Genomic DNA, 26,987 nt, shown 5'->3' with positions numbered 1-26,987 from the left:
TTTTTGAGAGAGAGAGAGAGAGAGACTGAGTGCAAGCAAGGGAGGGGCAGAGAGAGAGGGAGACACAGAATCTGAAGCAGGCTCCAGGCTCCGAGCTGTCAGCATAGAGCCCGATGTGGGGCTCAAACTCACAAACCGTGAAATCATGACCTGAGCTGAAGTCAGATACTTAACTGAGCCACCCAGCGCTCCTAACCTGAAAACTTTTAAGTAAGTGTGACCACATTCCTCATTAAGAGAAACTGCCATAAGTTAGCCTTCAAATGGCTTTTAAAACCTACAGGGAAAAATTGCATTCACTTTATTGAGGGGCAAGTATATTCTTTAGGGAAAAAAAGGTGTTCTCCTGCCATTGAAATGCAGCTTTACAGAATTTAGGGAAAAGCTAACAACAAAGACAGAGTCCTGTTCCAAAGTAGTCATTTTGTGGATGAAGGTAAAACCTACAATCTTTCCTCCACCACAGGATTTCATATTTAAACCTTCTATTTTTAACATGATGGTGGGATTCATGGCTAATGCTTATGAGATCTGTGTCTAGACAGTTGAGAAAAACAGGAAATGAGTTACATTGTCGTAGCTTAAGAGAATTTAACCTTTTGTCTTCTAGCTCCAAGCTGTCCCTGCTTAAAAAAAACATTCCTTCTCTCCTGAGAATTTCAGGCCATTCAAGGGACTATAATCATCCAGGGCCTCTTCAGGGAGCAGAGGTAGCTATTTTGGTGGAAAAGGAAATGAGAACATGGGTTTACTGTGCTCACACCGTAAAACGAATACAGCCATTTAGAGGAACATGCTTACTGTCTGCTTTTGAATTCTAAGTATGTGCTCACAGCTGTCTCCGACTGTGTGCTCCCGAAGGGCAGGAACTCAGCCTGGATCACTCATTCTCCCACTGTGCATGCTGCATAGTTAGATGCTGCCAGCCATAACATGTCCTGCAGAAGAGCAAGTTAAGAAGAAGCATCTGGCATTTATGGAACGCTTTCAATGTGCCAGGCACTGAGCTAAGCACATCACACACACTGTATCTCATTTAATCCTCTCAACAACCCTAAGATGTGGTGACTACTATTATCCCCATTTCACCCATGAAGAAATGGAAGCAGAGATGTTAAGGAAATTTTCAAGGTAGCAGAACTGTCATTTGAACCCACATCAATGTGATTCTAGAACCTATGTTCTCTGTTGGTATGCTATACCATTGTGGGGCTGTTGTGAGGATTAATGAGATGATGTGTGTAACAGACTTATCACAATTCCTGGCCCCAAATAAGCATCATAATGAATTCCTGATAGTATTTACATGTATAAGTAACATGATGCTGTATTAGGCAGGTGATATACTTATCTCTGCTATGTAAGACCCACCATGCCTAATGTTCTAGGTAGCTATTGAATTGAAATGGATAGTGGTGGCAAGGATTTTCATTATATACTCAATGTATATAATGCGAGTGGTGTTGTAGTGAGAGGGTTTGTAATCAAGTAAAGGGAACTCTGCAGCAAAGTCTGCAATCTTGGCCTGATTAGCCATTGCCTCTTAGAGAGTCTAAAAAATGACCGTATACCACATACAACAGATATGATATTAAGAGCCTGCTTTGTGTGACTCAGCAGCTCTAGGGATACGATATTTGACAAGACATAATCCTTGTGCTCAGGGAATTTGTAATCTAGTAGGGAATATATTAAAACCCAAAGAAACAAATGGAATCATTACAAATTGTAATAATAAGTGCCACCAAGAAAATAATCAAAGGATTGAGACAGAGGAGAATGGAATTGGGACAAGGTAGGGGAGGTCAGATCTGACTTTGCATGGGGTAGGAAAGAAAGGCTTCCTTGAGTGGGTGGCATTTAAGACCCAATGATATGAAGAGCCTAGGAAGGGGGAACAATCCAGACAAAGGCTTTGAGGTAGGAAAGAGCTTGAAAAGGTAAAGGGGCTCAAAGAGGAGGGGGTATAGTGGGGTGAGATGGGACCAGAAGGATGGGCAGGAGCAGACTCTGATGGCCTCATCCATTCTCAGTAAGAAATTGGGTTTTATTTGAAGTATAATGGAAACCCACCAACAGGTCCTAAATAGATGAGTGACGTGATTGGATTTGCTGCTGTGGACTAGACAGGATCAAAATTCTGCTGGGGTGGGCTGGACCAAAGTCCGTGGCGGCTGAGACCAAGCAGCCCTATTAAGAGGGAGGGCGGATGGTCAGAGACAGAAAAGGAGATAGGGTGATGGAAGCAGAAGTCAGAGCAGTGTGGGGTCAAGAGCCAAGGAACACAGGCAACCTCTAGACACTGGAAAAGGCAAAGAAATGGATTCCCACCTAAGGCCTCCAGAAGGAATGTACCCCTGCCAACCCATTTTTAACTCCTGACCTGCAAAACTATACTGTAATAAATTTGTTGCTTTAAGCCACTAGGTTGGTGGTAGTTAGTTAAAGCAGCAATAGGAAAACTTTATTCCTAAGCCTAAAGGAATAAGGGGGGGGGGGGGGGGGAGGCGTGACCAGATGCAGGGAGAAAGCTACTGGAGAGGGTCACCTGACAGCCCTGTGGCCTTCAGGAGGGGTAGGCAGCTAGCCCATGGCCTGGTGGGGAGGGGCCAGAGAGAATAAGTACTCTGTTTTCACCCTGCCCCACCCCCCAGATCTTTCTGTCTTTCTTTCACTGGGCTTATCTAACCAGAGCTGCAGGCAGGGGACCCACAGATGCAGTTCACATGGGTCAGCCTCTCAGGTGACAAAGAGGATGGAGAAGGGTAGATCTGGAGCAGCAAATGGAAAATACCCAGACTGGTGTGGTTTGAGTGGTTTGCCCCTTATTTGGAGCTTATAACAAAGTGGGAAGTTTGGAGTGGTTCCCTCGCTTACCTGGGCCTCTAACATAGCCTTCTAACTTCTATGGGTTTTCCTCATATTTTTATAGTGCAGATAAATGATGTCAGTGCACCTGTTTCTAATAATCTAATTCACCCCTCAGTGTGATGCAGCAAGTTCTCAAAGTAAATTATACATTAAAGTTAGTCCATCATTTACTGTAAATATAAGACCAAAACACAGTACTGATATCACAGTATCTATGAATGAATTGACCTAAACTTTTTTGTATTTTTCCCTAAAATAGAGGTCCCCAACTTCTCTCCTGGGACTGATTACATCAGCATTCCCAGGGATGTTTTAAGATTTTACGGATTTGGGGATTCTATCCTTGGAAATTCGCATTTAGTATGCCTGGGTGAGAACACTGATCTGTTTTCTTTAGAAAAATTTTTTTAACGTTTATTTATTATTGAGAGACAGAGACAGAGCATGAGCATGGGAGTGAGAGAGAGAGGGGGAGACACAGAATCTGAAGCAGATTCCAGGCTCTGAGCTGTCAGCACAGAGCCTGACGTGGGGTTGAACTCACAAACCACAAGATCATGACCTGATCCGAAGTTGGCCGCTTAACTAGCTGAGCCACCCAGGTGCCCCATCTGTTTTCTTTTTAAAATGTGCTCCCAGAGATTATCAGGAGCACAAGGTACCTTCGAGTTAGATTATTTTTTAGGGCAAGAAGGCTACAGACTTAGTTATAAATTGTGTAAAAGCAAACTTTTTTTAGTTTAACTTGTTTCATTTTTAATTTTTAAAAGTTTACATCCAAATTAGTTAGCATATAGTGCAACAATGAATTCAGGAGTAGATTCCTTAGTGCCCCTTACCCATTTAGCCCATCCCCCCTCCCACGATCCTTCCCGTGACCCTCAGTTTGTTCTCCATATTTATGAGTCTCTTCTAAACTTTTTTTAGTTTCAAATTACCTTCTTCAAAGCTTGCTCAGTTCTACTTCCAGTCATCTGGATTGTGACTGGAATTAAATTCACCAAGCAGTTTTGTGAACAGGAAGTCTGTTTCATTAATATTAGTCACACTGTATGTATATAAAATGAAGCACCAAGATGTGGCAGCCACTGAATTAGACACTATGGATACAAAAACAAATGAATTATAATATGGATTTTCAAGGCTTTAAAAAAATTTTTTTTCCAACGTTTATTTATTTTTGGGACAGAGAGAGACAGAGCATGAACGGGGGAGGGGCAGAGAGAGAGGGAGACACAGAATCAGAAACAGGCTCCAGGCTCTGAGCTGTCAGCCCAGAGCCTGACGCGGGGCTCGAACTCACGGACCGCGAGATCGCAAGATCCCACGAGATCTGGACCTGAGCTGAAGTCGGACGCTTAACCGACTGCGCCACCCAGGCGCCCCAGGATTTTCAAGGCTTTGATCTGTTTGGAGGGATAGCTCTGCGGACAAATAATTATAATACAGCAAGATCAGTGTTATGATGGAATCATGAGCATAGTGTCTCAGGAATTGTGTGTATGGGGGGGTGGTGATGCTCAAAGAAATCTTTACAGAAGAGATAGCATTTGAGCTGGGCTTTGTAGGGAGAGTAGGAGTTTACAAGGTAGGGAATGGCATTCTAGAGAGCAGGAACAGTGCATGCAACAGAGGCATGAGGCTGGTGGCTAGTTCCAGGAACTGCATGGGGTTTGGAGGAACTGGAGCAAAGGATGTTTGCCTAAGGCTTTTGATGAGGCTTTGGGGAGGCTTTGTGCTGGCCATGACAGTGAGCTTGAGTGTTAGGCCAGTATTAAAGAGATGCCTTGGGGCACCTGCGTGGCTCCATCAGTTAAGCATCCGACTCTTCGTTTTGGCTCACGTCATGATCTCACAATTCATGAGTTGTCACGCTCTCACTGACAGCGTGGAGCCTCCTTGGGATTCTCTTATCTCCGTCTGTCTCTGCCCCTTCCCTGCTCATTCTCTCTCTCTCTCTCTCTCAAAATAAATAAACTTAAAAAAAAAAGAGATGCCTTGAAGTGATTTGAAAAATTGTTATAAAAATGACAAAAGTAACTCTTGCCAAACTTTCAAACAACCCAGATTATTTTACAGTTGAAGGGTGAAAGTCCCCAGAGAAAGACAACTATCCTATGATTTCCCTCATATGTGGAATTTAAGAAACAAAACAGATGAACATAAGGGAAAGGAAAGAAAAATAAGATCAAAGCAGAGAGAGAGGCAAACCATAAGAGACTCTTAAATACAGAGAATAAACTGAGGGTTGCTGGAGGGGAGGTGGGGGGGGATGGGCTAAATGGGGGATGGGCATTAAGGAGGGCACTTGTTGGGATGAGCACTGGGTGTTACATGTAAGGGATGAATCACTAAATTCTAGTCCTGAAACCATTATTACACTATATGTTAACTGATTTGGATTTAAATAAAATTAAAAAAAAAATAAAATAAAAATAAATAAATAAAAATAAAAAATAGAATTTATTTTCAAAAATAAAATTTTAACTAATGAATGAAAGAAACCAAAACCAGACAAACAAAATGGATGAAAGTCCCCTTTCATGGCTCTCTTCTATGTCCATCCAAATCAGCCTCCCCACGGCCCCAACACAGAGTTTGCTTTTGTTAATAGCCTGGGGCATCCTCACTGTCGTTTTACAAGTTTTATTATGTATATTTTCAAACCTACTGCTGTGGACTGAATTGTGTCCCCCTGCAGTTCGTATGTCGAAGCCTTAATCCCTCCAGTGCAACCGTATTTGGAGACAGGAGGAAATTCAGATTAAATGAGGTCAGGTGTCTGCCACGTGAGGCCGTGGTGAGAAGACCGCTGTCTGCAAGTCCGGAAGAGAGCTCTCACCAGAAACCAGACACTGCCAGACCTTGATCTTGGACTTTCCAGCCGCCAGACCTGTGGAAAAACGAATTTCTATTGTTTAAGGTCTCAGTCTAGGGTATCGTGTTATGGCAGCCTGAGACCAAGACACCTGCCCAAAATAGAAGAAATAGCGGAAAGGGTCTTCATTTATCTATCACCCAGCTCCAACAATTAAGTAGGATTAGATATGCGTTCTAGAAGCAGCAAGATAAATGTGTTGAAGGGGTTCAGGCTGGAGATGGGGAGATAGGTTAAGTACCTCTTGCAGACTTCCAGGCAAGCGATGCTGACAGCTCTAGTTAGGGGAGGCAGTGGAGAAGGAAGGGGGCCATCAGGGAGAGATTGAAGAGTAGAATTGATGGGGTACGTTGAGGTCCAATCATGAGTCTGTGCTTCATTGACTCTAAGATGCCATGGGTTATATGATGTAGCTTGAATTCAAAGATACTAAGAATGAAAAGGGCGTTCATCTTAGAATTGATGAAATGCCGTAGAATTAAAAGCTGAGACCACCAACTCCGCACGGGAACACCGAACACCAGCTCACAATTTATTAGTGTGTAAAAGAGAAGCAAGATTTTGGTATCTGGAATCTTGATACATGGTATGGATTAATGAGCATGTCTTATGCTTCTCAAATTGAACTCTTGCTGTTCTCGATTAAGGAACATGTTTAGGGGGAATTTATGGGATTGGGAGCTTAAAGGAGCTTTCAATTTCACAAAATACTGCCCAGATGTGATGATGTCATTTGCAAGGCCACAGTCACGCTCAGTTTAGAAGCAGCCAGATTCTGTTTATTTAATAAAAATGGATGTTTTGAACGGCGGTGCTAGGGGATCTGGCCTCCTGTGTCCTTTCCAGGAGCTTTCTTGGGCTTCTAGAGAGAATTTAGATTCTACAGGCAGATGGAGCTATTATCCCTGTTTTTCTCTCCCCAGCGACAGGCTACCCGCCTGTAATTATAGAGTATCAGCATCCCTTGTTTTGGAGCTGGGATGGTTAGATAAACACAAAGAGCAGGCATTGCTTGCCCAGGCTATACTTCGAGGGCCTGAAATTCCCCTTTGGAGGGCCTGGCATCCACATCAATCAGGGCACCCGGCAGAGGGGCAGGATGTAGCTTTCTGCAGGGTTGAAGGATCAACATGCCAGGGTGGGCCCAGTCATACTGGCTGGGGAGCTTGTACCTGCATGCCCAGGACCCCAGAATGAATTATTGCCTTTTGTAACTTGAAACAGGATTGAAGAATCCATGCAAATGGTGTTTTGTTTTGTTTTTTTTTAAGTTCAGGCAGAGCCACAGACTTCTTTGTTGCAAGTTATTTTAGGACTGTGTTTTATCGGTCACTGTTTTGGAAAAACTACTTTAGCCTTTCTGTTCCCGGAAGTACCCAACAAAACTGGCCACCCTAAACCCCTGAGCTACATGGTGAGCGCAGGCCCTGGATGTGGACAGCCTAAATTTGAATCCCAGCTCTACTGTGTGTCCTCGGGCAACCTGCTTATCCTTCCTGTACCTCAGTTCTGTCTTCTGTAAAATGGGAATAATAAATAGTACCTATTTCATAAGAATTGTTGGTATTAAGCATTTAGGGGGCTTGGAACCGTGCCTCGCCTTTCAACATAAAATAACAGTAATAACTACGACATTGGACACTAACATGTGTTCGGTTTACTGTGCCAGCTGCTGTTCTACCTACAATAGCTCATTTAATCCACAATCCAACCAACCATCCTATGAGGTAGGTGCTATTGTTATTCCCATTTTATGGATGAGGACATTGAGACATAGAAAAGTCTATTTGATATAAGTATTATTGTGTGTCTGCTGAACCCCATGTATACCTGATTGTAGAATACTAAAATTATTGGTTCATACGTCTCAGTCTCCCCCATAAACATGTGGGCTCCTGAAACAGGATGACTCCAGCTGTCTTTTCTGACTTGATAGACCTAGGACCAGGCACACAGTAGGTAAATAATATTGAGTAAATTGGAACTGGCCTCACGGAGGTCTCATTTGAGGGTATCACCATGAAAAGATTTTTTATTTTCAATATTGGCTCCCAACCTCTTCCTGAGGCTTCATGGGAATGTCTCCCTTGGTGACCTTCAAGCCAAGTCCTGCAGCTTTCCAGCTCCTGCTGGTTATTAGCAGTCTCATGCCAGTGTGTGAGCCTCAGTCTGGTTAACTGTATAGTGTCTCTCCCAGATGTGAGTTCTCTTGTCTACCCCGCTAGGGCAGAAGGAGGTGGTGGCTGCCGTGGCCGCTGGTTTCCTCGTGGCTGTCCCTCTTCCTGGAGCTTAGGTGTGGTTGGGGGGAGGTGGGCGTGGGAGGGTGGGAAATGGGGAGGGGGCAGAGGCTCTTGCTTACAGAGTCCTAGAAGAGGTATCCACCCTCTCCCCATGGGTTGCTGCTTTTCTAGCTAACCAGTTTGTGGTCAGTTCCCTCGGGGACAGATTCTCAAGCCAGCTCTCCTGTGGGCTGTGGGAGCAAGTCTTTCCAAGGCTCCCTTGGAGACTCTCCCCACACACTTCCCTGCGTGGAGACCTGGCTGCAGCAAAACCTCTTCCCCCGACTTTGCTTTGGTCCTCACCCCCTTCGGTGGCTACTGGGGCCACTTACCTGAGGGGCACGCTCTTAATGAGATGCAGGAAAAGTGGCTCGACCCTAGTTACCTTCTTAGTGTCCAGTCCACCCAAGGAAAACTTGCACACCCTGGCATGCCCCTGGGCATAGTGCAAGCTGCCTTGATGCCCCTCTGTCTCACAGACCAGTGTCCTCTCCTGGGCCCCTTTCCTTAGCCCCAGGCAACATTTGCAAGCCTGTTGCCCAAGCAGCCATCCATAGGGAATGAAATGCCAGTATTCCACATGGCTGGAACTCCTGGGCTTTATGAGTGATTCTCTTAGAGTCCCTGCTGTGACTCCCAGGAGGAGACAGGCTCTTTCCATGAACAATCCTCCCTTCCTGCCTGAACTCCTCCCTCTTACTCCTTGTTTTATATTGATTCAGGGGATGGAGGGTAGATTGTGGCCTTTCCATAAGCCCTGCAGGGAGGTAGCTGGCTCCCACTGTTGGACTTAGAATGTCAGGATACTCAGTGCCACTTCTCCTCTGCGTTGGGTTTTATCCAAAGTTCTGGGACGTCATTGCAGCATTGTTCACAGTGGTCAAGACGTGGAAGCAAACTGAACATGCACTGGTGGATGAATGGATACAGTAGATGTGTGTGTGTGTATGTGTGTGTATGTACATATATATAATGTGGTGCATATATACATGTGATTGAATGTTATTCAGACATGAAAAAGGAGGTCCTGTCATTGGTGACAACATGGTTGAAACTTGAGGGCATTATGCCAAATGAAATACGTCAGGCAGAGAAAGGCAAATACTGTATGATTTCACCTAGATGTGGAATCTGAAAAAGCTGAACTCATATAAACAGAGGCTAGAATGCTGGTTGCCAGAGCCGTGGGGCAAGGGAAATGGGGAGCTATTAGTCAAAGGGTACAAATGTCCAGTTATAAGATGAATACGTATGTATGAGACGTATGTATGTATAGCATGCTGACTGTAGTTAACAATAGTATATTATATATTTGAAAATTGCTAAGAGAATCCTAAAGAGTATCTTAGAATCTTAGAGAATCTTAGAGATCCTAAATATTCTCAACACACACACATACACAGTAATTATGTGAGTTGATACAAATGTTAAGTAGCCTTAACATTGTGGTAATCATTTTACAGTATATGTGTATATCCAGTCATCAAGTTGTATACCTTAAACTTACACGTTATATGTCCCATTACATCTCAATAAAGCTGGAACAAAACCGAAAACAAAACTAGGGGCATTTCCAAACTTAAAAAATCTTCCAGAGATAACTTAAGAGACGTAACACTTTGTTTCATAAGTGGTTCTATGAAACAGACCATGAAGTCAATGTATGTCATTCTCTTTTCTCTTCATGCCTGGAGCTATGACTTTGTGAATTATATGTCTTCAGAAATGAAAGAGTGATTGGAAGTTCTTCCAAATTATATACGCAGGCAATATTTGAGCTTAGGAATGTGGCACGTTCAAAGTATTTCAAAGACACAGATGTCCCCAGAACTAGGAAATGAGGTGATCTATGTTAGTGGAACTAGTTAAAATCAACACATAATGGGAAAAAACAAAAGCAACATTCTGGGGCAAGGGAAACCCCACTCAATATCCTGTTATAGTAATTATCAAATTACAAATTGTTCTGGGGGCAGATACTGAACATTCCTAGGTCTCAGTTGTCTCAGTGAAATGGGGAGTGCTTATAGGAAAATTGATAGAAGCTGGATCAGATCACCTCTTGAGGTCTCTGTCAGGGTTAATGTCTTTAAATCTGTGAAGTTCATGGCTTTAGCTTGCCTGAATTCAAGGTTTCTCCTCTCTGTCCTTTGTTTTGACTCAAGTTAAAATCTCAGTCATGTCAGTGCATTTCCTGGTTGTGAAGCCTGACCTAGAAAGGGGGACCGTCCTAACTAGGAGAGAAGAGAGTATTGTGCTCACACATATGAGGGAATGGAAACAAAGCCGTGCTCTGTGTATAATCTACTCCCATCTACCGGAGTCAGGGCTATTAACACAAGCCAAAAATTCTTTCAGAGTTATTTGTCGGCAAGTCTTCATCTAATAGAAAGCCCATTTGAGTGGCAAGGCTAATGAAAATTTATTCTGGAGACCTCTGGGCAATCTGGTATAGGCAACATGTGTTTCTTAATGACTTTTCCCAAGTCACTGTATTAGGTGCTGCTCAGGGAAGACAGCTGTAGTGTCGTAAAAAGCACCCTGGGTTTAGGATGAGACAGATTTGAGTTTAAACTGTAGGTCTGTGGTTTCTTAAGCATTTACCATCATACTGTGGTCACACAGTACCATAGTATGATGGTAAATGTTTAAGAATCAGCTCTGTAGAAGGAGGAGGGGGAGGTCGAGGAGGAGGAGGGGAGAGGAAGCAGCAGCAGCAGCTCTGATTCGTAGCTCTTTCTGATTTCTGCGGTGTCACTAGGCCGATTTTAAGTTACTAACATGCCAATGAATGTGGAGTTGGAAAGAGACAAACACATGCAGCTCAGCTCTCATGAGCCAGCTCTAGCACACAGCACCGTGTGATCTTGGACAGATCATTTAATTTGTCCGAGCCTCCTCAGTTTCCACATTTATGAAGTGGGATGATATTAGCATATACCTTACAGGGGTGCCATGACAATTAAAAAAGAATAATGTATTTGAAAACATAGGACTCAATTTATTATTATTAGAAAAATTAAAAAAAATTTTTTTTGATGTTTTATCTTTGAGAATCAGAGAGTGTGAGCGGGGGAGGGGCAGAGAGAGAGAGAGAGAGAGAGAGAGAGAGAGAGACACAGAATCCGAAGCAGGCTCCAGGCTCCGAGCTGTCAGCACAGAGTTCGATGCAGGGCTCGAATCCATGAACTGTGAGATCATGACCTGAGCCAAAGTCCGACACTTAACCGACGAGCCACCTAAAAATTTTTTTTTCATGTTTACTTATTTTTGAGAGACAGTGCGCGAATGGGGAAGGGACAGAGTGAGAGGGAGACACAGAATCCGAAGCAGGCTCTAGGCTCTGCGCTGTCAGCATAGAGCCCGAGGTAGGGCTCGAACTCACAACCTGTGAGATCGTGACCTGAGCTGAAGTGAGATGCTTGACTGACTGAGCCACCCAGGCACCCAGGATTTAATTTATTATTGATAATATGTCTGGGCTTTCTTATTTCTTGTCACGTAGGAGTTTATAAAATTTAAAGGATTTTCACCCAAGAAACACTTTAACCAAAGGAGGGTGTATGTGTGCTGTGGGGATGGTGTTGAAGAAGAAAAACAAAAAAGAAAACAAAAATACCAAATAACATAGTTTCATCTGAACTTCTATATGACTTCCTAAAATCACAAAAGGACATTTGAGCTAAAAAGGACCTAGAGAGTGGCTGATCCAACATACCTTCATGTTACAGATGAGGAAACTGAGTCAGAGAGCTGGAATGGCTTCCCGCAGTTTCAGCCTGGTAGGACAGCACCCTGAGTAGAAGCCAGCAAGGTCTGCAGGGTGGCTATGTATCCAGGGGTCAGTCTGTGAGCCCAGCCCTTTTTGGCAGGCCTTCAGTGGCTCGAGCAAGAACTTTTCCCCAAAGAGCAATGGGAGAAATGGGAAATCTAAGGTTTATACTCACACTGGTCAGGAAAATTATTTGGCTTAATCTTCAGAATAGCTGTTTAAACTGGTGGTCTTTGAAGTGAGGTGCTGGAAGGAAAAAATAAAAAGTTCTGTTGATTTTTTTATTAAAGAGGAAGAAATAAAGCAGTGATCAGTGGTTTTGGATGGGAAATGATCTCCTTATGTAGTTCCAATGAAGGGACATTAGCGAAGGGACTGCTTGGAGAGGTGTGGGCAGGGTTAAGGGAGCACAAAGGTGCTGAGACCCCCAGAGGTGAGCAACAAGAATTACTTCTCCCAGGCTTGGAGAGGAGGCCCTTGAGAGCCAGAGCCATGGGGAGGCTTTATGTGGAGGAAGGATATTGCCCTTGTGAGAGACTAGTGGGCCAGCCAGGAGGGAGGTGGTAAGAAAGACCCCAAACTCTCCCTCTCTCTGTTCTCTGGCCTCCGTCAGCAGCTCTCATTGGGCAAACCCAAACACACACCAATCCAACCAGGCAGTAGAATCTGGGGGATGCAGCCCTTTTGTTTAAAAAAAATGTTTTAATGTTTATTTTTGACAGAGAGAGAGAGAGAGAGAGAGAGAGAGAGAGAGAGAGAGAGAATGAGCGGGGGAGGGGCAGAGAGAGAGAGAGGGAGACACAGAATCCGAAACAGGCTCCAGGCTCTGAGCTGTCAGCACAGAGCCCGACGCGGGGCTCGAACTCACAGACTGCGAGATCATGACCTGAGTCGAAGTCGGACGCTCAACCGACTGAGCCACCCAGGCACGCGGATGCAACCCTTTTCGTTCAGCCCCCCGGGGCACAGAGTTGGGCATGGATCTCTGGGGACACACAGAGCAACCAGCACAAAAACTTTACAAATATTTAATATCCAGATTGATACTGGTTCTCTCTGCCCACAGATCAGACATCAGGTGTCATGTCCGTACCCAAGGTGCTTTGGCCCCAGTGCAAAGTGGAGGCCAGTCAGTGCTTTGTTTTCGGTGTATTGTGACATACTGCAACTTCTGACTGCCTGGCTAACTGGATTCGTGGATTATAGTATCTAGTTTTAAATCAAACCTCATAAAATGGACACATGCTTTAAGGTGGTTCTTGCAAAGAAACAGCAGAGTGAAGATACTGTGATTGCATACATAAAGGAACAAGAAAATGTCAGCATTAACATGGCCCTTCCTAGGAGGGCCTCTTCACTGGCTGCAGTATCAGGTGTAAACAATGATAATCGAACGAAATCTGACCAAAAATTGACTAGAACGTTCGAAGTGGTCACAACTATTTGAAATGTGGATTTATATCCATCATTACTAATGATGACTGTCCTCCTAAGAGTTCATTATGCTTGAAATGTTAATGATAACAATACCTGCCTGTACTTAATAAGTACACATATATTGGGTTTGTTTTAAAAATGCTTACTGATGGGAGCCGCTTGAGTGGCTCAGTCAGTAACGTCGGAGCGTCCCACTTTCGCTCGAGCCATGATCTTATGGTTCGTGAGATTGAGCCCTGTGTTGGGCTCTGTGCAGACAGCATGGAGCCTGCTTAGGATCTTCTCTCCCCCTCTCTCTCTGCCTCTCCCCTGCTTGCACTCTCATGCACTCTCTTTCTCTCTCTCTCTCTCAAAATTAATTAATTAATTAATTAATTAATTAATTAAAAAAAACCCTATCACCTCACACCTGTCACAGGAATGGCAAAAATCAACAACATAAGAAACAATAGGTGTTGGTGAGGGTGTGGAGAAAGGGGAACCCTTATGCATTGTTGGTGGGAATGTAGTTGGTGCAGCTACTGTTGAAAACAGTATGAAGCTTTCTCAAAATGTTAAAAATAGAACTACCCTATGATCTAGCAAGTGTACTATTAAGTATTTACCTAAAGAACAGAAAAACACTAATTCAGAGGGATGTATGCACCCCAATGTTTATAGTAGCATTATCTACAATAGCCAAATTATGGAAACAGCCCAAGTGTCTCCATCAATTGATGAACGGATAAAGAAGATGTGTGTGTGTGTGTGTGTGTGCACGCGCTTGTGTGTGTGGTTGGAATATTACCCACCCATGAAAAAGATGAAATCTTGCCATTTGCCACGACATAGAGAGCATTTTATGCTAAGTGAAAAAAGTCAGAGAAAGACAAATACCATATGACTTCGCTCATGTGGAATTTAAGAAACAAAAACAAACAAGCAAAGGGAAAAAAAAGAAATAGGGGAGGCAAACCAAGAAACACACTCTTAATGATAGAGAAAAACTGATGGTTACCAGAGAGGGGTGGGTGGGGGTATTAAATAGGCGATGAGGATTAAGGAGTGCACTTGTGATGAGCACCGGGTGATGTATGGAAGTGTTGAATCACTATATTGTACATCTGAAATTAGTCTTATACGCTATATATTAACCAACTGGAATTTAAATTAAAGCTTGAAAAAAATAAAGTTAGCTGACAGGTCATCTGGGTGCCAGCTGATATGGAAAGGGTCACATTTCTTTCATAAAAAAAAAAAGAAAATATAATTGAAACAATTGAACGTTTAAAAAGTACAAAGAAAGGGGAGCCGTCACTTTTATGTGGGGTAAGAGGGACTATTTTGCTGCCCTCTTTGGCATCTGCCAGATAGGATTTCTCAGGATGTGGTAATTGGCTGACAGCGTCTTCAGCCACTAGATTCCGATCTCTGGTTTTTCTCCCTTTCCCTCCTGCCCTCTGAAGCCTTCCTGTAAGACTTTCCTCACCCGTGTTCTCTTTCTAGGAGCTTGTATTAGTCAGGGCTCTCCAGAGAAACAGAACCAATAGGATGCATCTCTGTCTCTCTCTGTCTCTCTCTCTCTGTTTCTCTCTAGCTCTATATAGATATACATATATTTTATTCTTTTATTCTATATATTTTATTCTTTAAAATCTATCTTCTATCTATCTATCTATCTATCTATCTATCTATCTATCTATCTATCTATCATTTAGCTAGCTAGCTAGCTATCTTTACTTAAAGGAATTGGCTCACACAATTGTGGAGCGGACAAGGTTGTAATTGGTGAGGAAAGCCGACAGAATTTCAGAGAAGAGAAGAGCCTATGTTGCAGTCTTGTGCCTGAAGGCAGTCTGGAGAGAGAATTCCTTCTTTCAGGGATGGGGGACATGAGCCTTTTTCTCTTACGACCTTCACCAACTGGCTAAGGCCCACCTACATCAAGGAGGTTAATCTGTTTTATTCAAGGTCTGCTGATTTAAATGTTAATCGTACCTAGAAACTCCCTTCACAGCGTCTACATTGGTGTTTGACCTAACAAGTGAGTGCCATGGGTTAATCAAGTGGACTCAGAATTGATCATCACTGAGTTCTTTGAAGCAACCTGGAGTTCACTGCGCTTTTGTTAATTTCTGAGAACAACAAGGGTCAGGCGCTGGGACCCCGGGGAACACCAAGAGCTTCTTCAGTTCCCCTCAAAAGGGAAATCTGCCCCCCCTTCAGTGTTTTCTTCAAAAAACCGATTGGCACCACCAAACAGACTGGGGTGGTAAGTCTTGGTCTCTGGCTTTTAAGCCACAGCCCCTGGCTTCCAGATTCAGGAGGAGTATGTTCTGGGCTTTTGTCTTCTCCCACATTGTTCCTTTTCAGAAGCATGAACTCCCTTCCTCCCCTCTGAATTCTTCTGGTGCTTTGTACCTCACTCGGGGCACCTGCAACTTTGGATCTTGCGTTGTAGTCGATGTACATTCTCTTGCCCCACCTAGGCCCCCGACCAGATCTGTAAAAGTTCTTGAAGGCAAGGGTGGGGCTCATACTTCTGAATGACTGCTCTAGTGCCGGGACACTGCTGCTTCATAAACATTGCTTATTGGAGAGACTTTGAAAGGCTGATCGTCTGTGTTGTTTCTTGGGCAGGAATGTGATCGGTGTTAACCTCAATTAAGCCTGTGTGAGAAGGGCAGGAGACAACTTTACGCCTACTACACTGACAGGCAGAACTCTCCTGTTTGGCTTTGAAGGTCATATACCTGGGCAGTCAACATAACTCTTGCTGCTGAATTAGGCTATAAAGACAGCTGTGCCTTTCATTTGCAGAAAGACCTTCACTCAGCTTGGGGTGGGGGACATGCCACAGAAGGGTCAGAACTGATAGCTTTTTTTATTTTATAGAGTTAAAAATTTTTTTTTAATGTTTATTTTTGAGAGAGAGAGAGAGAGAGAGAGCACAGAGGATGGGCAGAGAGAGGGAGACAGAGAATCAGAAGCAAGGTCCACGCTGTCAATGCAAAGCCCGACCGGGTGGGGGGGGGGTGCTCAAACCCACAAACCATGAAATCATGACCTGAGCCGAAGTTGGACCTTTAACTGACTGAGGCTCCCAGGCGCCCTGTAACTGATAGCTTTGTAGGGCGGGCTGCTGGACTTGCTGGCAAATCTGTCAGATTAACTATGTTAGTTCCTGTTAGTGCTGTCACAAATCACCACAAACTGAGTTGTTTAAACAATGCAGATCCATCAGAATTTTAGAAGTGTGACACAGATCTCACTGGGCTAAGTTCAAGGTGTTGGTAGGGCTGTGTTCCTTTCTGCAAGCTCTGGGGGAGAATAATTTCCTTGCCTTTCCTTGATGATATACAGTGCTCTCATTCCTTGGCTCATGGCCCCCATTCTCCATCTTCAAAGCCAGCAATGGTGGGAGGGCCCTTTGTATATCACATCACTCTGTCCTCTAGTGCTCTTCTCTTTTTTTCCACTTTTAAGGACCTTGTGACTGGGCCCACCCAGGTAGTCCTGGAGAATCTCCATCTCAAAGCACTTACCTTAATCACACCTGCAAATTCTCCCTTGCCATGTAACATAGTCACAGGTTCTGGGGATTAGGATGTGGACATCTTTGGGGATCCATTATTCTGCCTACCTTAGTAGTCCTATGATTTCCATTTAAAATAAGTAATTAGTATAAGATATGATTTTAAATGGAAAGGTATAATGATTTCACTAGTTTTAACAATGCTAGGGTTTTTGAGATATATTTATGCTTAATTTATTAAATGTAATAACTTATTAATTTACTTGGGAGTGTTTTACTTATTAGGGCTGATGCCTACCTGAGCAAAAATGTGATGTGTATATATATATATATATATATACACGCACATCACATGTGCTAGATTTATAATTGTAGCTTTAACATGTTTAAAGGAATTTTCATTAAGTGTATGAAAGGAACTTGTTTTTTTAAAATTTATTTTTTAATGCTTATTTTTTGAGAGACAGAGAGAGACAGAGCATGAGTTGGGGAGGGGCAGAGAGAGAGGGAGACACAGAATCTGAAGCAGGCTCCAGGCTCTGAGCGCTCAGCACAGAGCCCGATGCAGGGCTTGAACTCATGAACCGCGAAATCATGACCTGAGCTGAAGTCAGCCCCTCAGCCAACTGAGCCACCCAGGCACCCTGGGACTTGTTTTGTAAAAGGACTTTGGTCTATTCAACTTGAGTTTATCAAACAGTAATAAAAGCCCCTCTTCTTTTGAATTTTTTTTTTTCAACGTTTATTTATTTTTTGGGGGACAGAGAGAGACAGAGCATGAACGGAGGAGGGGCAGAGAGAGAGGGAGACACAGAATCGGAAACAGGCTCCAGGCTCTGAGCCATCAGCCCAGAGCCTGACGCGGGGCTCGAACTCACGGACCGCGAGATCGTGACCTGGCTGAAGTCGGACGCTTAACCGACTGCGCCACCCAGGCGCCCCAGCCCCTCTTCTTTTGTATGAAAATTTACTAGACTTGTAAAGATTTAGTTGAACTTAAAAAAAAAAAACCTTCATGAAAACTAGGTCTCTACATTTGTTATTTTTTCAACTACCATTATTTGTAACTGAGAAGCTGTAAATAGTTCTATGTCCATCAACTCACACTGATTCTTATTCGAGTGGAGGGTAAGTATGTGGTCAGTGAGATTTCCAAAAGCATTTTGTGAGTGTATGTGTGTGTTAATTCATTCAGCCCCTGCACTGTGCTGGGGACTATGATGTAGCCCCCATGTTAGACTACAGTGTAGCAAAGTCTAGATGCAGGGAAGGGTTATGGGAGGTGAGATTTACTCAGTTGGGGAGGCTTTAGGGAGGAGGTGGCCCTAAGGGGTAATAGATGCTTATCTGTCAGAGGCAGGGGAAGAGTATTCTAGGTGGATGGAATAGTCTGAGCAAAGAGTGCATGGGATATTTTGCGAATGGTGAGCTTTTGTGATCCTGGTGGAAATTAGGAAAAAAAAAATCTCTTGGGGTGCCTGGGTGGCTCAGTCTGTTGAGCCTCCGACTTGGGCTCAGGTCACGATCTCCCAGTTGGTTCATGAGTTTGAGCCCCACATCCGGCTCTCTGCTGTCAGCGTGGAGCCCACTTTGGATCCTCTGTCTCCCTGTGTCTCTGCCCCTCCCCTACTCACTCTCTCTCAAAAACAAATAAACATTAAAAAAAAAAAAAATCTCTGATTACTCTCGTGCGCCTTTTACGTCATTTTCCGATAGAGAGTTAGTGGCAGGCAGGATCAGTGTGTGTTCCAGAGTAAATGTGTTATTAAGTCAGTCACTATGTCAGTCACCCGAGCATATCACACCTAACTGGAGAGAGATGCAGAGCAATTCTCAACCTAATTCTCAGACCCTTGTCGCTCAGGGACTGTTAACTGTTAACATTTAATGAGCATTTATTGAATGTGTGTGTGGCCCCACACATTTTACTTGTGGTAGTTCACATAACCCTCCCAACCCCAGTCATAGATTTATTTTCACCATTTTGGAGTCTAGGACATTGGGACCTAGAGGAGTCAAGGGGGCCAAGGTCACACTGCAGGTAAGTGGCAGGACCATGATCTGAACCCTGCACAAGCCATTCCCTCTTTCTCAAGTGCTCATGACCTCACTCTTCTGGAGGAGGCTCTTTCTCACATTCTGGGCCTCAGCTTCAGTATCTCTTGTTGGAGAGACCCCCCCCCCCCCCGGGAACAGCTGGTCCAAAGCAGGTCCCCTTGACATTCTGCATCTCAGCCCCTTGTTTATTCTCTTTATAGCACTTCTTATGAATTAAATATTTTCCCACTTGCTTTGTGTGTGTCTGTCTTTGTTTTTCCTGCTAGAATCTAAATTCCATGAAGGCAGGGACTGTATCCGTCTTGTTCACCATGCTATTCCCAGTGCCTCGCACAGGGTCCAGCATATTATAGCTGTTCAATAAATGTTGATGAAAAAACTGATACTGATTTCACCTCTCACTAGTCCCCAATCATTCTATTATACACAAGTAAGTGGAGATATCCCATTTAAGCACAGTTCTGTCTTAATGACTGAGGCTGGTACTCAGCAGCGAGGTCATTTTTCTACATATCCCTAGAAATTTTAAAACAACGGTAACAAGTTTCTGGGACAAGGCATATAAGCCTTACGAGGCAAAAGATAAATGTAGTCCATGTGCTCAGAAAGCCAACTTGAATTGGCACGCACCAAAATGCACCAGCGTGTTGTTGGAAAAACATTTATTGCAATTCAGTGTCAAAAAAATCTTTACAAAAATATGCCACCGTCTGGTACAAACAACTATAAAAAAATCAATTCATCATGCAAGAAAAGTGTGCAAATAATTTATACAGGAGGGCTTAGCTCACACAATATTAAATAAACATTTTTTGTATGTAATTAGTCTAACCTCCTACTTTTAGTTACAATGTTCAACCCCTTATAGCATTTTTTTATTGAAAGGAGTAAAGCTTCTCGACTTAGGACGTGGACTTGAATATACACCCCCTTTAGCCAGGGTTATTGGCACTTGGTAGAATAAAGATAGTGCCAAGAGTTCGCAAGCATAGACTAGTACTTGGAGCCTTCTGTTTAACAGACTTGTACATCGTTAATTAAACAAACATTGCTATACTCAAAGACAGAAAAAGTCATGTTCAGACTCCAGAAGTAATGTTGTAGCAGATGGAGTTTTAAGAAGTTCAGAGATTTGGAGCAGCTATCCGTTTTTGGACAAATGGAGCAGGACCTGAGTTTTGAGAGATTTCTCAGGAGGCTTTGTTTGCTGAGTTCAGAGACACTTTGAAAAATGTCCAGCAGACAAAGTCAGAAGTATCTGTGGTCCCTCGCTCTTTGCTGCCTCTTGGAATAATCCCTCTTTGCTTAGTGAAGATGAGGTTTAGCAGAGAGTGGGAGGGTCTGCACTGGGACAGAAGCTCACTGGATCTCATGCCAGGTGCCGGAAGATGGGGAGATGAGGGTATGGATTAAATGTACCTCTTAGTCTAAGAGAGGAAATATCTGCTTGGTTCCCAAGCTTGGTTTCAGAACCTCAGTTTCTAGAAAGCAAGCTGGCCGCTCAGCCGTTTTCTGTCTTAAGGGCCACTTTTGGAATTAAAATGCAAGTACCCAGGGAAAAGTAAATTTGTCAAAACATGCTGCTTACTTTATGGCGAGCAGGTTGTACTCACTAGAATGCTGTCCTCACAATAGAGTCAGAGGTTTGTAAAAATGTTAAGTGGCTCCAGGGAGAAATGTGAATTTCTCCATAGAGAACCAGGGGCTTAAAATATTTGGAAAAGATAATGGCCACATGCCTAACACCGGACTCTCATGCTTGCCTTCCACGGCGAAGGTGTTGAGAAGATTCAGGTCAGGTATCACGTGTCTCCAGACATAGCAAAAGATGCTGGGTAGGGGGCACAAAGTAAAGACCTCAGAAAGTCCCAGGTTTATACTCAGGTCTACCACTGAGTACCAGATGGGCTCAGACTTGTCCCCTGAATATTGTGCACCCATTACCTCATGCTGAAAGGCAAGAAGGAATGCCAGACTCCACCATCTTTCATTTCCCTTCTAGCATTAAAGTCTGGGATAGGAGTTTCCTTCCTTTGGAAAACCACAGAGGGTTTACTCTTCTTAAAAATAAAAAAATAAATAAAAAAAAAAAAAGAAAAGAAAACCTCTAGAGAAAATGTGGAGTTTAAAGGAGTTACGATCTTGTTTACTGAAGACATCAAGAGCCCAAGATATATCAAAGAGCCACGGCTTTGCGTTTGTCTAGAGGTTCAGGGTGTTTCTGAGGTCTGTTTAAACACTAATAGGATTTTAGGCCAGCATCCAGTCAGAAGGATGGTTCACAGACTCAGATAGTTGGAAACAGATAAAAACAAAAAACAAAAAAAAAAAAACCCAGATGTCCACATAGAATATGTTTGATATAGTTTAGTTAAAAAAAATTCACACATAAAATTACAGTTTAAAAAAATTCACACAAAATAGAGTGCATAGCAAAACATTATTGCCCTATAGCCTGGCAGAAAAATATAAACTCAGGTGCATATTTTATGATAAACATTGTATTGAGTGCTACAAATGATACATTGTTGAACATGTCTTGAAATGATTGACCTTGTGAATCACTCCACTTGCTTAGACAAATGATACTCTAAGCGCCCTCCCTTCTCCCACATAGAAAACAACAGAAAAACAGAGCCTCTGTTAATCGTAGGCTCCTTATGAGCAAAGTTTTTGAATCCACGGAGAATCATGGTGGTAACACAGTACACAACTTACCAAGTCATGTCCCCAAGGAAGGCCCACTGTTGCTGAGTGTTCTGCAATGTCAACCCAGCGCATCTCAAGTATCTCCTCCCAGCCACTTCAATATAAAATTGTTCATTACTGAACAAATGTCATCTCATACCCGATGCCCTGGGGATGTTTTTCACTTTGTATTTTATGCCACTTACCCTCCCACGCCACTGATCTGTCTCCTCAGAGTAATAGCATTAATAATGCAACCTGGCTTAAGATGTCATTGGACCTTCTTCCGGATCTTGCTATGAAGTGAGCACTCACATATTCTTTCCCCAAACGTTGTGCCTTACTCTTAAGAGACTCTAGGCTCATACACCTTTATGTTGGACCAGCTCATCATACAGAACATCCCTGTGGACTTCCTCGCACTGCCCTGGACACACTCCTTCTTTCTCTGGAAGTCCGCATTACTTCATAGTCGACATCAATTTCAAATTCTACATCACAGGGTTGGGGTCGGGGGTAGTAGGTAGGTACAGCAAAGAGAGGAGAGCTTTCTATTTCTTCCAGCAATTTCCATCGTCCTGTCCCTCTGGCTTTTAGACCAGTAGTTTGGAAGACAGGGATTCTTTGTGTGTTTTGTTTTGTTTTGTTTTGTTTTGAGGTTAGGTTGTCCCGAGAGGGTTTGCCAATAGAAATTCTCTAGATGATTGGTACCCAGGGAACAAGTATTTTCTTTTTCACTCACTTTACTTACATGGGAGGCTCTGACCATGCTTAACAGCTGCCATGTGGTGCCAACACAGATGCCCTGCACCCACTATGTTCTTCTCCAATGCCTTCATACAAACCACAGCATCAAAGATAGGCCATTTCTATTCCTTCCCCCGTCCCTCTCCACCTGCCATTTCCTTTCTTATTCTCCTCTCCCAATGAAAGAGAACCAAGAGCATTGGTTTCTTCTCTTTTCTTCCTTAAAATTTTTCCTTGACTCTGTTTCACACCACCTCCAAAAATGCCAACAGAGATGGGGAGAGCCCAGAGGCACCATCAAGGTAAACATCTCAGAAAACCATAACCCCACCGCTCGGCAGTAGGAGTCATCCTGCACAGATGTGCCTTGCTGCCTGGCAGATGATGTGCAATCGTGGGCATTGCACAAAGTCCAGATGAGACTGGTTTGGCAGTTTTGTTCTGACAGTCGAAAGCAGGCAACATTTCCGGGACTGTAAACCTGAGGGTACCCAGGAGTTTCCACCTCCCTGATCAGCACGAAGGGGCAGAGGTCATGAGTTGATGGGCAGATGTGGAAGGCCATGGATGCCTAAACCTAAAAATGTCAGAGCTAAAGGTTCCAGCATCTAGAGCAACAATTAACCCAGCTCTGCCCCACATCTTTAAGGAAGCTGAGACATTTGAGGGCACGTCTCTGAATTATAGAAGTGCCAGCTTTTTATTCCCCACTTAGGCCCTGCATCCTCATTGTGACTCTGACTAAGGGGGGAAGGGGAAGCAAAAATCCCATCAGGTAATACAGGGGTTCCTAAAGCTCAACCTTACCCAACAAAATCTTATTCTTTAATATTTGTCACAGTGGGGAGAATTTAAATTCAATTTAATTTTTTCTTCTGTCAGGGGTGATGAGGAAAAGAAATGTGGAGACACCCTGGGGTGTAGACACAGGCATTGCAAAGTGAGGGGACTAATGGTTGACTTCTCTTTGGGATGCTGAGTCGTGGACTGTGCACTGACGGATGGGCATGAAGGGACTTCGCATCACCGGCTGGTCCCTTGCCTCGTTTCTGTATGTGCTTAACCATCTCTCCCCTCATCTGGTCACTCCAAGGTTCAACCCCTAAGGATACCCTGTTCTTCAATGTGAATGTGAGCAAGTTTCCTATCTCTGCTTCACCTATGTGCCAAGGCCATGCAGAGTGGCAACTTTATTTGCGTGAGGAAAAAAAAAAAAGCATGAAGCAAATACAACTGCCAAGATATGTACATTGTTGTAGAAAAGCAAAGTTCTATAAAAAGTAAAAAAAACAAACATCCCCTACCCCATCCCAGGAATATTTGACAATGAACTCATTAAGTCCTGAGATTCCCTTTCCTCTACACAGCTACCTGCTGATATTTGCCTTGCAAGATCCCCAGGGGTATGTAGCAAGTGTAGGATGAACTCACAGTACTTCTGTTCCCTGTGATTGGAACTCCAGGCTTTCTCTTGTCATCCTTGCAAGAAGTGCTAGCTTAGGTTGACTGAATTTTGATGTTGGGCAAAAAGAAAACAAAGCCCCTCAACTCATCCCCTGTCATGAGGAACAGCAGCTGGAAACACGTTTAACTGATACGTAAAACCTGTTTTACAAGCTTTTATCAGCACTCCGGCTCCGACCAGTCCACAGATATGCTTATCCGTGAAGATATTCCAGGAAGCCCAGACAAACCAAGAAGTTAAACAGGAATAGAAAGTCTTCACAGCTATTGGGTGACTAATTCTATCTTTTCTGCGGTAGGACTTCCTCCGGGACTGTTTTTAATTGGCCTTATGTTGCCCTGGATGAGCTACAGCACGAAAGGGAAAGAGGCATACGCGCTGTGGGGCTGTTCTAGAAAAGAGGCAACTCTGAAGAAGTGCTTATTCGCCTAAAAAGGAAGTCTCAAGCATGATGAGGATTGCCTCCAGTATCCCTTTCCTATTTAAACCACTTTCAGGTGATGAAAAACCAAGAAAAACAGACACTGCCTACTGGACAATGCGCTTTGTCAGAGAGGGCATTGCATACTTTCCGAGGTAGACTATTGTGTGATATATTTGCAAGATAAGGCCTTGTGCCCACACGGGTTAAGATGGGTGGTGCTTCCTTTGCCTTTTTAAAACAAACCCCCCAAAATCGAAACCAAAGCGCGGGGACTTCTCATATATAACGAAGTTTTCTTCTTCTCTTCCTTTCTTTAAGCAACTTTTCACATTGTAAACAGAGAGTGTTCTATCTTGTATTCGAGTTCTGCCCTTTTCTTCCACATCCCTAGGGAACTACAAAGGCATTTCAGTGAACGTCAAGGAAATTCCATTTTCACCGATGAAACTGAATTCCTGCCCTTATAGTCTTGCCGGCAAATAGTTAGGGAAAAAATTTATTTACAGTATTTCTGATTTTCCATACCAATTCTAATGAGAAGTCCATAGTCTTAAATTCCCAGCCAGCAACTGCATCTCTCCCCTTCCAACATCCTCTCAGTGACTTATCTCAGAAGTTTTGAGCCAGCATTTCAAATGTACACTATTTACAAATGAAGTGTCCAAACTCCATATTCCCAAGAATCCAATCAGCCGGGGAACCCGTCTGAAGTGTCGTCATGTGCTGGGATTCAGAACTTGAACAAGTTGATAAAGTCCTGGGGTGAAAGGGAAACGGAGCAGCTCTCTGGGTTATTGGCTGTGCACGGGTGGTCAGTGCCCTGGAAAGGAACATCATGGGTAGGTTTAGGTTCTCAGAAGCATCCTGCTGGCTTGTTAGCACCGTGAGTCATTTCCCAACCTCACAGCAACATTCCTCTGTCAAGAATGCCGTGAGTTATGCAAAACTAGAGAGCTGTGTGTGTGTGTATGCCTATGCCCAAAGAGATGGGAGAATTTGCAGGTGGGTGGGATGCATAAAAAAAATATATATACCCACATAAAATATACATACATAAATATAAAAAATATATATATGTAAGGGGGTGGAGGAAATGAATGTCTTTGAAAGTTTTTTTCCCCAGGCACTGACTCAGTTTCCCTACACCTTCAGCTGGGGGCTGCAGAGGGGAAGAGCAGGAAAGGAGTAGGAAAGGCTTTGGCAGTGCTGCTGGCTCCTAGGGGCTGGGCTGGGGGTCTGTGGCAGCCACCGGAGACACATACCTTCCAGGAGAGAATGTGACAGTGTCTGCAAAGCTGAAGGGTGTCTCCATACTGCTCTTTCCGTGGGTAACATCGCACAAGTTTAAAATACATCTTCTTCCAATCCAGCTGTCCTTTGTCTGACAAAATTAATCGCTTGCGGATCTAAATTGCAAACAAATACAGATAGTTGCAGAAGAGTTCATCAAGAACATGGCTTGTGGTTTTCTGGTTCTGAAAAGTTCTGTTCCCACCCTCCTTCCCCCTTTCTCATCTGTGTCCTGCAATTTCCAGGGAAAAAATAGCCAAGATATAAAGAGGGAACTTCTGAGCTCTACCCAGTTAAATGGTAGCTTTTACCAGTCTTTAAAAGAAACAGGTGGATGGTGACATCTTACTAGTGACCTCTACTAAATTATATTTGGATGGTCCTTTAAAGTTTAGGTAATCTCCATAAACACCTTCAATCTTTTCTTAGCTGTAGACTTGAGTGATTATTTCCCGGGAAATGCGGTGACTCCTTGGCATAGTGCCTCTAATCTAGATCTAAATATTAGTGGCTTCATGAACAGAACTTGTTGAACTCACATGTCTATATAAAGAAGTTGGGGGAAAAAAAATCTGAGGCAGCACGAGGAGGGGAAACAGGACTCCTTGGGTGTCACAAGGCCCCAGTTCAAATTCAGATTCAAGGCCGGTTTCTTCACCTCGAGAGCCATTCCCCTAGTTTGGACAGTCACTTAGCCACCTGTGGTCTGAGCCCCCTCATCTGTTTAAAGTGAGCATAATGATACCTACTCCACCCTGGGTCATTAGACTAAAATGAAATAATATCTGTAAAAGTACATCAGCTGTAAAATATCATGAAAATAAGTGACTTTTGTAAGTTACCTTGTTATAGAAAAGGAGGATTGATGCCACTTTAGGAACTTTTAAAAAATGTTTCTTTTTGAGAGAGAGAGAGAGAGAGACAGAGAGAGAGAGAGACAGAGAGAGAGAGAGAGAGAGAATGAATGCAGGGGAGGGGCAGAGAGAGAGAGAGGGAGAGAGAGAATCCTAAGCAGTGCAGAGCCTGAAGCCGGGCTCTGTCCCATGAACTGTGACATCAGGACATGAGCCCAAATCAAGAGTCAGATGCTTAACTGACTGGGACACCCAGGCGCCCCCTTTATGAACTTTTTAAAGCAAATTGCAAAGTGTGCATATAGGTTAAAAATGTAAGTTGGTGGGGGAGCCTGAGTGGCTCAGTCAGTTCAGCATCCGACTTCGGTTCAGGTCATGATCTCGCGGTTCGTGGGTTCAAGCCCTGCATTGGGCTCTGTGCTGACAGCTCAGAGCCTAGAGCCTGCTTCAGATTCTGTCTCTCTCTCTCTCTCTGCCCCTCCTCTGCTCGCATGTTGTCTCCATCTCAAAATAAACATTAAAAAAAAAATGTAAGTTTTTTTTTTTTTCTCATCAAAATCACCTTAAGGGAAACCCTCACATACGTTATTTAGAAACTCTCTGTACTGTTGCTTTCCAGTTGGCCAGGAAGCCCTGGAGGGTGGGCACCCATGCCTAAAGTGCGAGAAGAATGCCAAGGATGTCTGAGGGTGGGGGACAGAGAAGGGAGA

At 43.6% G+C, this 26,987-nt stretch overlaps 2 protein-coding genes across 2 annotated transcripts in view; one reads left to right on the top strand and one right to left on the bottom strand.

Annotated features, from left to right (window-relative positions):
* NTAQ1 (N-terminal glutamine amidase 1) overlaps positions 1-26,987 on the top strand; it is a 127,940-nt gene that overhangs the window by 56,101 nt on the left and 44,852 nt on the right. The window lies entirely within an intron of this gene.
* The window catches only part of FBXO32 (F-box protein 32), a 36,271-nt gene continuing 28,740 nt past the window's right edge, over positions 19,457-26,987 (bottom strand). Inside the window, exons 8-9 of the mRNA XM_086695398.1 lie at positions 25,396-25,539; positions 19,457-24,953 (exon numbers count right to left, since the gene is read on the bottom strand). Of these exons, the coding sequence (XP_086551524.1) occupies positions 24,864-24,953; positions 25,396-25,539 (234 nt within the window). The 3' untranslated portion in view covers positions 19,457-24,863. The remainder of the gene's footprint in view (positions 24,954-25,395; positions 25,540-26,987) is intronic.

Source organism: Puma concolor, chromosome F2, assembly GCF_028749965.1.
Source record: "Puma concolor isolate L17-30 chromosome F2, mPumCon1.1.hap2, whole genome shotgun sequence".
In the NCBI taxonomy this organism is placed as follows: domain Eukaryota; kingdom Metazoa; phylum Chordata; class Mammalia; order Carnivora; family Felidae; genus Puma; species Puma concolor.
The sequence above is the reverse complement of the archived record's forward strand: the minus strand, read 5'-3'. Positions and strand labels throughout refer to the sequence as shown.